This window comes from Nanorana parkeri, unplaced genomic scaffold (genome assembly GCF_000935625.1).
Source record: "Nanorana parkeri isolate BGI_ZX_2015 unplaced genomic scaffold, ASM93562v1 scaffold56, whole genome shotgun sequence".
Classification (NCBI taxonomy): domain Eukaryota; kingdom Metazoa; phylum Chordata; class Amphibia; order Anura; family Dicroglossidae; genus Nanorana; species Nanorana parkeri.
In genome coordinates this window covers 818,511-833,296 of record NW_017306324.1, presented here as the reverse complement: position 1 = coordinate 833,296, position 14,786 = coordinate 818,511, and the positions used below count along the sequence as shown (strand labels likewise).

General features: G+C 45.9%; 1 protein-coding gene across 1 annotated transcript in view; it reads left to right on the top strand.

Annotated features, from left to right (window-relative positions):
- QARS (glutaminyl-tRNA synthetase) overlaps positions 1-14,786 on the top strand; it is a 78,325-nt gene that overhangs the window by 20,855 nt on the left and 42,684 nt on the right. Inside the window, exons 4-7 of the mRNA XM_018576127.1 lie at positions 830-905; positions 1,957-2,021; positions 3,605-3,658; positions 7,657-7,711. Coding sequence (XP_018431629.1) covers positions 830-905; positions 1,957-2,021; positions 3,605-3,658; positions 7,657-7,711 — 250 coding nt within the window. The remainder of the gene's footprint in view (positions 1-829; positions 906-1,956; positions 2,022-3,604; positions 3,659-7,656; positions 7,712-14,786) is intronic.

Below are 14,786 nucleotides of genomic sequence, written 5' to 3'. Positions count from 1 at the left end.
GGGGTGGCTGCGGTGTCATTGACTTCAATGCACCGCCCTGAACGCAGTGAGCCGGCCGGCTTGAGTTTCAGAGGCCGAATGCTTGGTACGCAGACTTTGTGGTGTGAATCGGCCCTTACAGCATGCTTGTTCTGAGCTTGTGACTTACAAGTGTGGAAGCCAGCGTGACTATCGTCTTCAGGAAACGATAAGCAATGGCAGCTCCCCGTATTTTGAAAGCGAACCTGTGCTTTGCATATGCATGCCAAAGCAACAGGTTCAATCCAAAGAGACAATGTCGCTAGAAAAGTCACAGTGGCTGTGTAAAAGGCCCAGCTTGACCCACCTGTACTTGTCTCTCCAACGCTTCCTTGCCAATGGTGCAGCCACCAGCAAAATACCTGGTGTTGGAGCCTAGGCGGAACAGTGACTTGACCCCTCAGTCATGTGACAGTGCTCAGACTTGGCCATTGGCCAGAAGCCCTGAGCGCTGCATCAAAGGTGGAAGTCACATGGCCCCTATATTAATAGAATAGTACAAGCATTGTACTGTTGGCATCAAGCTGAAGTCAGAGCCCAAGTGATGTAATGCATTTTCTGGGTTTGATATTATGGATCATGTAATTACACCTGAACTTGCAGTGAACCGGTCAAAAACAAAGTTCATTCATATAACTTGCTTATGCCTTTGTGTTTTACAACTACCCAATAGTAATTAGTTTAGGGTGGATAACAAGGGTGCTGCCCATGCCAAATGTACTCTCTTGTACCTCTTCATCCACTAAATCAATGTGACCTCCAGTATCTCCCAATTATAATTATTGCTTACAATTGCTTGTGTTTGTTCCAGGTCGAAGCTGTCATCCAGAAGTACAAAGAGCAGCTTTTGGAGGAGAGATATCGTTTTAACATGGGCTTGTTGATGGGTAAGTTTCTGCTCCATGTCATGGCTGTGGTGCTGTAACATCCAGTGGCTGCATATATGAGCATTGTGAATGAAAACCGTAAATTTCATCCGCATAGTTAACAACTTTGTATAAAAACATTCCAGGGCGAAGGACAGGTTCTCCTGATAAGTCACCCCTATTCTTTCCTGCAGTCCCTTGCCACCCAATTCACCACAGAAACCTGGTGTAAGCTCTGTGTCAAAGCCTAAATTAGGTTAATTACCTTTTTCCCTTAAGTGACAGAGTTCAGGCCACCAAAGTGATTGGTGGCTTAGGACAAGGTCACATGCACGAAAACTTTCATTGAAATATGTACAGAGAGCAGAGCTGTGGGAAGGGCCCAGCAGGTTACCTGCAGTAAAGTATAGATCGGGGCGGAGACAAGACCCTGCACAAGGAGAGAGAGCAGCAGTGAGCGGTCTTTATTACAGGAGGGGGCGGAGACGAGACCAGCCACCATGCACAAGGAGAGAGAGCAGCAGTGACCGGTCTTTTTTACAAGAGGGGGGTAGAGACGAGACCAGTCACCCTGCACAAGGAGAGGGAGCAGCAGTGTGCAGTCTTTATTACAGGAGGGGGAGGAGACAAGACCAGTCACCCTGCACAAGGAGAGAGAGCGCAACAGTGACGGGTCTTTATTACAGGAAACTCCAAGCTTCACACTGGATTACTGCTCAGATCTAGGATAAATTCACAAACCACACCAAGAATCCACTAAGAATAAGCATGTGTCTTGTATTCATACAATATTTGTTTATCCCAGAGTTCAATGTTAACACTTTATTATAAATTTGTGTAGGAGAGAGAAGGGCAGTTCTTGTTAATAGCAACAGGATGCAGTTATTTGTGTATCCAGTACTTGCCTCTGTGGCCAACCAGAATGATTGTTCCTTCAGATACCAGTTTGCATGAAATCTAGGTTCCCCTGTGAACAGACCAAGTCACATAGGTCTTGGTTTAGCATTCAAAATGGCAGGCGGCACAGTGTTTGAGCGTTCAGCATGAATTCTGTTTTCCCACACTTATGCAGGGGAAGCGAGGAACAAACTGAAGTGGGCAGATGGAAAAATCATCAAGAACGAGGTGGACATGCAGGTAATTGATTTTATATTTGATATGATTTGCTTGCTCTAGGTTTATACTAACGCCTGCTGTTCATGAATCACCTTGTATGTAAGTTGTACCTAAAAACATGTCTTTCAAAGCATTCAATGTTAAAGTGGAACTGTATGGGCAAAATCAACTGATTCTTTCAGCAACAGTAACACCATTCATTACTGAAATTGCATAAAAATGAAAGTGTTCACCTTATGTTTCTTATAATAATACAAATAGCCTACGCACTTAAAGCAGACCTTTTACACTCAAAAATCAAATTCTTCCAATGCATAGACATGCATTGGTGTAAAATGCTGTGATTTTTGAAATGCTTACACTTGCAGAGCATTCACTTCCTGCTGTGAAAGTGCAAATGCCAAAGCAATGCACACTGGGGATTGCCTCATCAGCAGAGCGTTGCTGGGAAATCTCATCTGTAATCACACGAGATCTCAGGGAAAGGTATTTTCCTCCCCCTGATATGATGTGCATGGTCACATGTCTAGTCACATGTGCCAGAAATCCAGGAAGTAAAAGGAGAGCTGGTAATCTGCCCTTGGTAAACTTGCACCCTGTCCGAAGACTGGGGAAGAAAAGAGGAATGCAAAGAATACAAAGCCGGCAATTATCTAGAGTATGTGTGTAGATTGTCATTACTAAACATTTCTAAAGGTGTGTGATTGTTTGTTATTTTAAAGATATGGGTACAAGTCTGCTTCAAGTAGCTCCAGTAGGTATATTTGTTAATTCATCTACCATACCTGTAGGCCATGGGAAGGCAAACTTCGGCCCTCCAGCTATGGCGAAACTGCAAATCCCATCGTTCATCTGCCTCTGGGAGTCGTTACTGTGGATGTCATAGTCTTGTAATGGCTAGAGGGACAGAGTTTGCCGACCCCTGCTGTAGGCCATTTGTGCCCCCACTGAAGCCTGCCTGAAAAACCCCTAATATTTTTTTTCATAGCTCTGTCATGCTGCCAAGACTAACCAGGCCTTGGATGCTTGCCCCTAACATCACAGGAGTGAGCGCCGTTCTTGCTCAGAGCCCCAAGCATGCACATTGCACTCTCTCCTGTCCCTGCTGCTAAACTCGCCGACTGCAACAGGGGAGAGAGCGCACCGCTCGTGCTCAAAGCTCTGTACGAGGACAGCACTTTCTTTCGATTATAATCGATTATGTCGATTAGTTGTTGCAGCCCTAATATATATATATATATATATTAAAATATAGATATATAATTTCTTTTTTACAAAGGTTAACTGACCCTTTTAAAGGGTCATCTATTGTCTAGAAGGCTGAGCTCCCAGTGGTGTTTGTAAGCTGGCCCTTTTAGTAACTTGCAATATAATTCATAATCTTGAGAGTTTTATAGTCTTCAGAACAGAGTTTGCTTGTGCAGGGGACAGGTGCTCTTTAGGAGGAAATGAGCCCCTTGCGTGCCTCTGCCACTTGGAAACTCTGGATGGTTTGAGGTCATTTGCTAATTTTGGCAAAGGTACATTCCCTTCTGATTTCTCACCATCGCCTTTTGTCCTCTTTCTGCTGACCTTTGACTCTCTCCTCCATTTCGTCCCCGTAGGTTTTGCACTTGCTTGGCCCCAAGACAGAAGCCGATCTTGAGAAGAAACCCAAGGTATGTTGTTTACCAGCAGTGTTAACTGGTCATGTGTGTGTGTGACCCCTCTCGTGAAGGTCACGTTGATGCACGCTAATCTAGCAGAAGAACCAGTACGATCCTTGTACTTGCCTTCAGGGGAGACAGGCTGTCTGCTCTTTTTGGAGGAAAAGGAGTTTCTTGATGTCGCTGCCTCCTGATTTAGCTCCTTACCCACTAACGTTAACTATATCCTCGGGGGCAGGCTTTTAAAGCTCCACTCCAGGCAGCAGAAAAAAATTATGCTTGTAAGAAGTCTAGGGGTAGAGGAATAAGCTGTAATACGTGCGTACCTTATGCCTCGCTCTGGCAGCCAGTCCCCCAAAGCTGCTTCTCTTAGGGGCTCTGTCCAGGGGTTGCACTTTGATGTTATCAATGTACAATGCAGGACCAGCAGTACTCTATTGTACATGTGTACTGTAAGGACTCGCCCACAACCTGGAGCGTCGGAGAGAACAGGAAAGTGTCGGCTGCCAGGGCAGTGAGGAATAAGGCAAGTATTACAGCTTATTCTTCTACCCCTAGACTTGGCAAGCATTTAACCCTTGCAGTGTGTGTGGGGTGATTATTTTAAGTACTGGAGGTTACCTTTTAGGGGTAGAACTACTAAGTAAAAGGTAAAATCACAGTCCCTTTCTGAAGCCAAACTGCCACACAACCCACTTTTACCTCTTCAGTGCTCTCTCAACGCATCTCTCTCTGGGGCAAAATACTCTGTGCTGCCAAGTAAGGGGGGGGGGGGGGTTAACCCTTTCCCTCTCCCTCTCTTCATACACTTTAGGGCCCGTTCGCATTACTGCTAGCTTTACTACCACATGTACATTGCATTGAGTTGATTTGATACTGTACAGGTTATTCTCAATGGGAGTGTACCTTTCCAACGGACGTGCGTTGTGGGTCAACATGTGGCATGCACCATTTTTGTTGCTGTGCATTGTGCTGCCACCTATGCCTGCCCACAAGTTGCGTTAGGGCGCATTCAGAGTACACGGATTGGACCAACGTATGTAATGTGCCTTGTTGCACTTTACCCAAGCACCATAGAGTGAATATGTCTGTAAAATGTAGTTTTACCACATCCACCTCAAAGACCTGGCACCAAATGGTTGCCTTTTGGGGGCTTCCCGTGTGCACAGGAGTAGTTTTTGTAATCGATAAGCACACATATTCCGCCGTTCTTTAGGGGCGAGTTTAGCGTAAGATTGCTTAAATATCCTTTGGGTATCAAACCATTCTGTATTTTTATTGCACACTTAACATTGGCTAGTGATTTTAGGCAACAATAGGTAGTTAGTAATGGCATCTTAGTGGCATCTTGGTGGATGCTAGTATTTCAGTGAGAGCTGTAATGAAGCCTCAGGCTGACTCCAGGATGACAGCGCCACCTAGTGGTCATATAGTGCCACTGGTAAATTGCCATCTTTGAAATGGTGTATGTCTGTCCAAATTACTAAATATATTCAGTACATTTCTGCAATACATGCACACTTCCACATGTTTTGTAAGAATTCAATTGAGCTTCTAATATTTAGTTATTTTTTTAGCTGACAACACTGTGCCTTTGCTGCAGTGTAATTCCAGACAGTGTGGTCAGTCCTGCCTTAGGGCAACTTTGTAGACTCACGAACACCTTCCCATTTTGGTTATGGCGAGGTGGAGGTGTTTTGTAGTTCCAACAGGGAGAACTGGGCCGGTTCTGACAACACTGCTTGGAATTCACTGCATCAAAGGCACGCTACCCCGATACTCTACTTTTTATAAATTTTCCAATACTGTGGAATGTTGCGAAGATGGGGTTTTTTTGGTTTGTTTTTTTTATTGAAGAACTCCACAGACCCAAATATTTGCAGCCCCTTTGCTCCCATATTCAGCCTCCAGGAGTAAAAGCAAAGCCCTGTGTATGCAAACAGTCACCGGAGTCATAGTTCACATCACAAAGGGCTATGGTTGGTCCAGCATTGTCACATGCTCCCTCATACTCGGAAGCATCATGTATTTCTTTAATCTGTTGGCGGTGAAGTAGGGATGCACTGATCTCGGTATCGGTGCTGATACTGGGCATTTTCACAAGTTCTCGCAAAAAAATCCCCGATACTACCAGTAAATGCTGATACCGGCGATTACATTTTTAAACTGAAGTGGCTGTCTATGGTCCCGCGCTTGCTGGGCACTTCGGCAGCCTTCCTGTGAATCGCGGCGCCTGTTTACACCGCTGGGCCGCACATCTCCTTCCTGGGTAATCCCACAGCGCAGACTGATTGGTCCAGTATCTCTGCGCTCCCCCCGGCTACCTACATGACCTTTTCTGTAGCTGCCAAGGGAGCAGAGAAGCAGGCTGCTGACATCACATCCAAGATGGTAGCACCCAGCAGCAGTCTCGGGGCTTTTGGAGGTCTACACATGGGAGGCTTTTACAGGTACATAACATACATAAAATATGTTAGTAGAGAACTATGGCACAATCTTTTTTGGCTATAGTTCTTTATAGGGTCACAGGAGGACGTTCTAAACTCCGCATGTAGGGGGCTATTACACGCTAATTGCTGACAGTGCAGAGCTACGCTGCAGCTGGGAAAGATCCTGACAATATTGTCAGGACCACCCCACTGCCTGATTGACAGCTGTGCCCACCTCCTCTCCTGTCTGGTCCTCCCAGTCAGCACTGGAGGAACGTAGAGGAGGGGGGGAATCCCTGCAGGGAGCGGAGTTTATATGTCACCGCTCTCTGCAGGGAGAAGATTGTGAACTGAGCGATCAGCAGTTTGTGATTGCAGATTTCCCAATCAATAGAGCCGACGTGTGACAGCTTCAGGGCTTATTCCCACCATGTCCGGAACAGATCTTCATTTAGATCCGCCCAACGCGGTGCAGTTTTGACGCATTCTGTGTTTGTTTTTTTTAGTTTAAAATGGGCTTTCAGGTGCAGTCCAGTGCGTTTGCATGCATTGTAATGCATTTTCAATGCATTTCCAGGCGTGTTGGTGTGTTCCAGACCAGAAAAAAATAGTGCATGCAGCGTTCCCCCCCACCCTAATGGACTACACTGGTGTGAACAGAGCCCAGAAATACCATATGAATATATTGGGATGGATTTAAAGTGCAGGCACAAAAAAAAAATTTCTGGTCTGGACAAGGTTTGAACAAGCCCTCAGTCGCACGTCAGCTCTAACTATGAGGATGAGTATATTTCACTCTCTATAGTTCACCTTTAAATATATAATCTTATGGGAAGATTGTTGTTGACATGAATGGTCAGTGAACAAGGGCTCTTTAAGGGCCAGTTCACACCATCCTCAGTGCGTTCCGGCCCGATTGGGGCCGGAACACACTGGATCGCATTGCAGCCGGCTCACTTTGCGTTGGGGCGGAAGGGGGCGTGGCGGTGCATTGAACTCAATGGCACCGCAGCCACGCTCTCTAGCCGCAGTGCGATTGGCCACACGGGAGCGTGTGGCATATCAATGCCCTGGTTCCCGTCCGGTCAGAAAAATTGCTGCAAGCACTATTTTTTTCGCACCAGACAGGAACGCAGGCATTGATGTTCCCGTGGGGCTGATCGGCTGATCGCACTGTGGCCGGAGGGCGTGGCTCTGGTGCCATTGAGTTCAATGCACCGCCGCGCCCCCTCCCAACACGAAGTGAGCCGGCCACGATGCGATCCAGTGTGTTTCAGCCTCAATCAGGCCTGAACGCCTGATTTAGGATCGTGTAAAGTGGACCTAATGCTGCCATATGGCGTGGCCTTTTATTGAGCCCGTCCTGAAATGTTTGGTCGTTGCGGCACACCGTATTACAAAGAAGAAAACAAATTGTTGGTAAAAGATTATAAGATAATGGAACACACATCCTGGTGGTTCAGTCCTCCTGACAAACAGAATTTTCTGTCCTACATGAAGGACATCCTCTAGAACTGTCTTTCCTTCAAGGACAAAACACCTCATGGCTCAACAAAGGCCATTTTATGTGTTTGTTTTTAGGCCACAAAGCAGAAAGCGCCGGAAGCGGAGAAAAAAAACACTGAAGCTCTGAACGGTGAGTCACTTTTTTGTTTGTTTTTATTTTCCTTGACAATTTCTCTTTAACGTTTTCTGGATTCTCATTGCTTCAGATGAGACGCTTGCTGCGTCCCATTAGCGTGCTCCGGGCTCTGTCATCACATGCCTGGCATTCTTGTTCGGTCTCTGCCCTGAGACTCGTTGGTTACAACCTGCATAACGTGCTGCTCAAATATTTGCCTCCTTTGTAGTGAAGGAAGAAAACTTCGACTGTCCTCGTCTTTTATCAGTCGGCGGTGTTTGGCGGGAACGTTGCATTCAGGCTTGTAATTCGAGAGTGTGTCGGATGTTTTGTTTCACGGTTGACATGCGAGTGTGCGTATGAAGTCAAAGTAGTGATAGTCTTCCCACGCAGGTTAAGATGACCAGCGTGTTCTAATCCCTCCGTGTTTTTTTTGCATATATCCCCTGCAGCAAGCAGGAGATATAGGCAAAAGCAGTTTAAACTTACCCCTGTCTTCGCTGTGCGCTCCCGTCCTAGAATCCGAAACTGCTCGGGCAGCCGCAAATCACTCACGCAGCTGGGCGGATCTCGACATCGATGTCGGGATCCGCTGCAGCGTCTCGGTATACCAGAAAAACATTGACCCCATAGTTCTCTAAGTCAAGGGGTATTGTGAAGATGTTTACTTACCTGATTCCTGCTCCCCCAGTTGTCTGTGCTCACCTCTCCACCCTCTGCTCTAACTTGTGGACTGTCCCTTGGTGTCCTCACTTATAATGTAGGGCTTTGGGCCCTGCATTAGCCGTGATGATGTCAGCAGGCCTTTGACCGCCGAATTGAATAGGGGGAAAAGGCTGTGAGCGCCGGTCTTGGAGCCTGCAGGAATCAGGTAAGTAACACGGCTTCCCTAGACAAAAAAAAGAGCAGGTAACCCATGCAGTGCAGTGATAGCCCCACTGTTATAGTTAATTAGGGATTTTTTTTTTTTTTCTTGGAGCTAGGTTTTACAATATCGGTCCTCTGAAAACTTGGTGTAGAGTAGAACTGTATGGCAAACAAAAAATACTAGGGATGCACCGATACCGGTATTTTGGTACCGAGTACTGATAATTTTTTTTCGGTACTCGCCGATACCAATTACTGAGTAATGGAAGTCCCATTCAGGAAGCCAGGTGGCGTGTAATGACTCACCACCCGGCTTCCCGATTAAGAAGAAAGTCTGCCCCCTCTTACCTTGGTATGTCCAGCCAGAACCCGGCCTTCCTCCGGTACCCAGCCGGAGCCGTCTGGCCGGCCAATCAGGAAGCCGGGCGCCATGTAATGACGCAACGCTCTACTTTCTGATTGGCCGGGAGGCCAGCTCCATGCTCCCTCGTCATGAGATGAAGCCAGCGCGTTATTACACTCTGCCCGGCTTCCTGATTGGCCGGGAAGTCGGCTCCATGCGCTCTCATCACAAGTGACGAGAGAGCATGGAGCCGCTTTCTGATACAGGAAGTACTCGTGCTAGGCATTGGAGCATTTGGGCGAGTAAGAGTACTGGCCTAAATACACGGTATTGGCACCGATATCGCTACTGGTATCGGTGCATCCCTAAAAATTACCCATATAAACTGAGGATATATTCATAAGCATACGTTGCCTTCAATTATAAACACATGCCAGAATAATTAGATCAGCATAAAGTGATGCTAAACTCGGGTTACATCTTAAACATGCATTCAAGTACCTTAACTATTAACAACAATGAAGGGAATTTATCAAAACTAGAGCAGCTGTGCATGGCAACCAATCGGCTTCTCTTTTTCATTTTCAAATCTCAATTGAACAAACTGAAGGGAGAACCTGATTGGTTGAAACGCACAGCTGCTCCAGTTTTGATAAATTCCCCTCAATGCATCTTTGTGTATCACTCGGCTGTAGATCCTCAAATCATCTCTGCATTGGTGCCGACACTGTCCTTCCTTCTGGAGGGGGGCTACTTTGTTTCCCATGGTTCCTGTGTGTGTTGTAAAGTAGTCACCGCTCCAAGCTCACTCCCGTGATGGACTACAATCTCATGTTTTAGCTTACCAATTTGTAGTGAAAATGTAGTCCATAACAGGAGCGCGCTTGGAGCGGTGACTACTTTATAAGACACACAAGGACCATGGGGAAAAAAAGTAGCCCCCCCTCCAGAAGGAAGAACAGTGTCAGCACCAAGTCAGAGATGATTTGAGGATCTACAGCCGAGTGATACACAAATAAGATACATTTTTGGTAATGGTTAGCGTACTTGAATGCATTTTTATGATTGAATGCCTTTAGCTTAGTGTCACTTTAATTAGAAATGTGGACAATGTCAAAAATGATATACAATATACATGATGCAGTCTTAAGCTAGTCTGTTTTTCTTTGTATGGAGTCGGACCTCCATACAGCGGCATCTGAGGTCCCATAGAGTGTAATGTAAATTTGGATTGCAGAAAAATACTGCGTAAGAATGATTTTCATTTGTCCTGCCTGGCAGCAGGGCTTGGCAGCATTTATTAGGACTGCATAAACACGCAAGGTGATAAATATAGAACTTCATTTTACATTAAAATATGCATGAATACAAAACGCTCCTACTACGAACATCAGAGGGAAATTGACCGTTCTGTCCTCTTTAATACTTGCTTTAAGCAGCAGCTCAGAATTCCCAATAACAAACTCGACTTTTAGTTTCTGTATCTTGTGTGCTGTCTGCATACGTGTGAGTACATTTTGTTCCAGAAGAAATGTGCATTTTCTCTAAAACAGATGTGCACAAGCTGCATTCTTGGAGACCCTGTTGCTGAGAGTAAAGGGGGGTGGTGGACTGCTATAAAGGTTAGCTGTAGTCATCGAGGATCCTCCTCGGCCTTCCTGTAGCTGCTGAATCTCAAGCCCTTCTGACAGGCAATGCTTTGGCACATCTTGACTTTCTACTTCCTTAGCATTCCTGTTGGCCATTGAGGCCACCCATCATAGTAAGGGGCTAGTAGGAATGTGTGGACAGGGTTTAGAGGCAAGTTTTAAAGTGTCAGAGCATCAGAATGGGTTGGTATTGGCTGGGATGGGAATGCTTGGGACAGGTACGTACAGGCACCTCTAGGTGCTTGAACTTTATACCTGCAGCAGTTTTCCTTAGTGACAGGTTCTCTTAAATGTAAATCTGTTTGATTCATAATGTTTAAAATTATTATACACCACCTACACCTAACGTTCCCGTCCAACCTACAGCTGGAGCCCTGGGGTTTAAGAAAATAACATTTGGGTTTGGGCTGCATGTGTACACTCCCTCAAATTCAGTGCTTGTGCGAATCGCAAGCCCGAGGGCTCTCATAGGGGGTGTCTATTCCTCTACTATGTTGACTTTTTCAGAAACTCAGTATTTGCATATGATTGTAGGAGTCTTCAGTGGTGTATCGGGTTATAGGGGTATGTAAGGCAAGAAATAAAGATTAAGTTAGTGGGGTAGCCAGGCCCAGTATTTGAATACCACAAGTGAGAGGTCTCTTGTTTAGATTAAAAACAAATATTCATGACTGAAGCCTACCTTTTGTAGTAGATGTTTCTTTTAATGTGTGTGTTCTATAAATGTCCGAGCTTGATTTTTCTGGGGCATAAACTGGTTATTGAAATGTGAGATGAGAGCATGGCTGTCTGCAGTGACGCTCAGACAATGTACGCTGTGTCTGTGTGGTCACACTGCTCTACACACAACACTGCGCTCCGTTCAGTTCAAGGATTAAGTAACTGGAGAGACGGCGCAGAAAAATCCTTCGCCACCGCACCTCAGGCAACCTCGTCTGGAGACTAGGCGGCAAGTTTTAATCTGCAAAGTGTCTTCAGCCCGACGACCCAGACTGTAAACATGGCCGACCTCACACAGCTTTGCTGCCAAAGCCAGGTTGCTATGGAAATGGGTCAGGGGACGCTGGCCTGCTTTGACATTTTGAGCTTTTTCTAGAGCCCCGCTTCACCTTTTTCTAACACATTTTATTTAAAAATGAGCTCTTTTATGCATGTCGGCTGCAAGGAGATAACCGATTTTTGCTCATCAAGCATGCATTTGTTATCTATAGTCTTGAAGCTGTCCATTCTGCAGCTGTAAAAGTTGCTCATGGACTAACAGTACTGATTTTTATTGTAGGTACATGAGAGAGAACTCGCACTCATGGAGGTGATTCTTAATTTCTAAATCAGAAGTGACACTGATGTTCAAAAAGTTTGTGGACAAATATTTTCCCAGCTATATGAGCTTGTTGGACATGCCATTCTAAAACCATGGGCATTAATATGGCGTTGCCCTTCCCGGGCATTGCATATGGCGTTGCCCTTCCCGGGCATTGCATATGGGGTTGCCCTTCCCGGGCATTGCATATGGCGTTGCCCTTCCCGGGCATTGCATATGGGGTTGCCCTTCCCGGGCATTGCATATGGGGTTGCCCTTCCCGGGCATTGCATATGGGGTTGCCCTTCCCGGGCATTGCATATGGGGTTGCCCTTCCCGGGCATTGCATATGGGGTTGCCCTTCCCGGGCATTGCATATGGGGTTGCCCTTCCCGGGCATTGCATATGGGGTTGCCCTTCCCGGGCATTGCATATGGCGTTGCCCTTCCCGTGCATTGCATATGGCCTTGCCCTTCCCGGGCATTGCATATGGCCTTGCCCTTCCCGGGCATTGCATATGGCGTTGCTATTCTACTCTTCTGGGAAGGCTTTCCGCAAGATTTTAAAGTGTGTCTCTGGGGAATCGTGTGGTCGACCTGGTTCGACACTGGCATTCCATTTCATCCCATAGGTCACGGCTTTGTGCAGGACACTTGGGTTCCTCCATGCCATACTGGTCAAACCATATCTTTATGGTGTTGGCTTTGTCCATAGGTGCACAGTCATGCTGGAACAGAGAAGAACCTTCAAGTTATGGCCAAGGTTCGAAGTGATCAGTTGTCGAATGTCTTTGCTTGCTGTAGCTTTAACAGCACCCTGCACTGGAAACACCTGAACTCAACCATTTGGAAGAGTGACTTTCGGTCAAATAGTGCTATTTAGTATTTACCACATGATGCCAGCAGGTGACCATCTCAAAACCAGAGAATCTACTTTCTGCAGATCATCTTTGAGCCTTGTTGTGACTGTGAATAACGGGTAGCAGACAATTCGAAGTACATTTCAGAGATGGGTGACACCATTTTCTGCTCTCTCCTAGTAGAGACTGATTTGTTTGGATTGGGTGGTCTTGCTAGTCTCTGCAGGCAATGCTGAGATTTTACATATTTAAATTTAAAATAAACGTCGATTTCATACATTTTAATAACTGTTCAGACAAAAATTAAGTTATCTTAAAGCAGTTTATTAATTCATCAAGAGAACATGCCATTTGCTTCAATGTATAAACGGCCGCTTCCAGCTTTGCATCCCACAATGCATTGCTGTAATTCTCCTACAGAGAGGCTTGCAGTAGGGAGAAGCATGTTGAGCACCATTAGGTGCTCAATAATAGAATATAACATAGCTGTGTCTTGGTGCCCATCTGTAATTGTTTTTGTTTTAGTAAGGTGCCAGGAAATATTGTATTTAATTTTTCATATGTACCACTTAAAGCCAGCAGGGGGCACACTAGTGGCCGCAAGTCTAGGTTTTGCTTTACTGCTATGCTGTGAGTAGGCTGTGCAATTAAATCCTTTGCTGTTGAGGTTTATACACAATGTACACAGCTGAATGAGTCGGAGGGGGGACCACACATCTCTGCTAGCATATTGAGCCCCCTCTGATTTCTAGTTACACAGAGGCAATCAATAAGTGAACTGCCGGTCCCGAGCTTCCTTAGTAGAAACCCTGCAAAGTAAATGGCATGGAATTACCCTGTGTTACCTCTTTGTAAAAATAAATTGACCAAACCATTATGGTTTAATTTGTGGGGACTTTGCTGTGGCTGTGTAGCCCTACTCCATTTTCTACATGCTTGCTATGGGTGATGTATGCAGAGCTTCTGTGTGGGCAGAGCAAAATACGGAGACGCATTTGTGGAAATCTTACCTTCACACTTTCCGGGATATATGGAAACCTTTTGAATGATTCATCCCAATCGTGGCCATCTGAGTGACAGGTTCCTTTGCCTGTGCAGGACTAAGTAAAAGGGTCACTTGAAGCAAAAGTAAAGTCTGCCGCCACCATTTTCGTGGTTCGTCAAATGATTGATCATTACTGTATAGACCTTGTTTTTCAGCACACACTTTGGTGGTGGTTGTTGGCCGATGTGCCCCTGCTGTTCCTGAAGCTGGCACCATCTTGAATGTATGTCATTGTTTATTTTCCCTTTCCGCCCTTCACTGATGTAATCTGCCAATTCCCACTTGCATGCACGGACCCGAAGAGCCAATGAACATAGACTGGCGAGCACCTGTGCCACAGATCTATGATGTCATCCCGGCATCAGTGCTCTACTCGTCTTGGCGCATCAGAATACCAAGAATCTGCAATGAAATTCTCACGCAGTAGTGATGTCACTGTGAAAAATACCAGCAATATCGCATGAACGGAAAGCCTTTGAAGGATGGGGATAACAGACCGTAATAATGTATAATTTGCTTGTAAATTAGTCCAAATTACACTACAGACTGTTTCTGATTTAACACAAGCTCGCACACCATTTCTCCTGGCCACATGTTTCTGCTTTATTTAGCCACCACGACCAAGGAAAGAGCCTTGTGAAAGCTCCAAACTGACTTGTCAGAGCTTACACTGTGCTGTGGACTCCTTCCTGGGCCCATGTGATAGTGCTGAGCCAATGACCAGGCACCATTACTGTCACATGGGAGAGGGAGAGTAAGCTACATGCTCGCTCATACCTGGAAGTGCTGGGTATTTTTCTCTTATATTTTTTTTGAAACTCCTGGTGACATGAGGAAACGGTGAGCGTGCACGGGAAGGGGGGCAGTTAAGCGACCCCTTTACTGTGCCCTAAATGGCCCAAGAAAAGATTTACTTTAAACTGCCTAATTATTGCATGCAGTGATTGAATCTCTTGGCCAAAAATACCTCAAGTTTTTGGCCGGTGTCAGTCGCCCAGGCAGTGCACAGGTTAATGCGCCCCCCCCC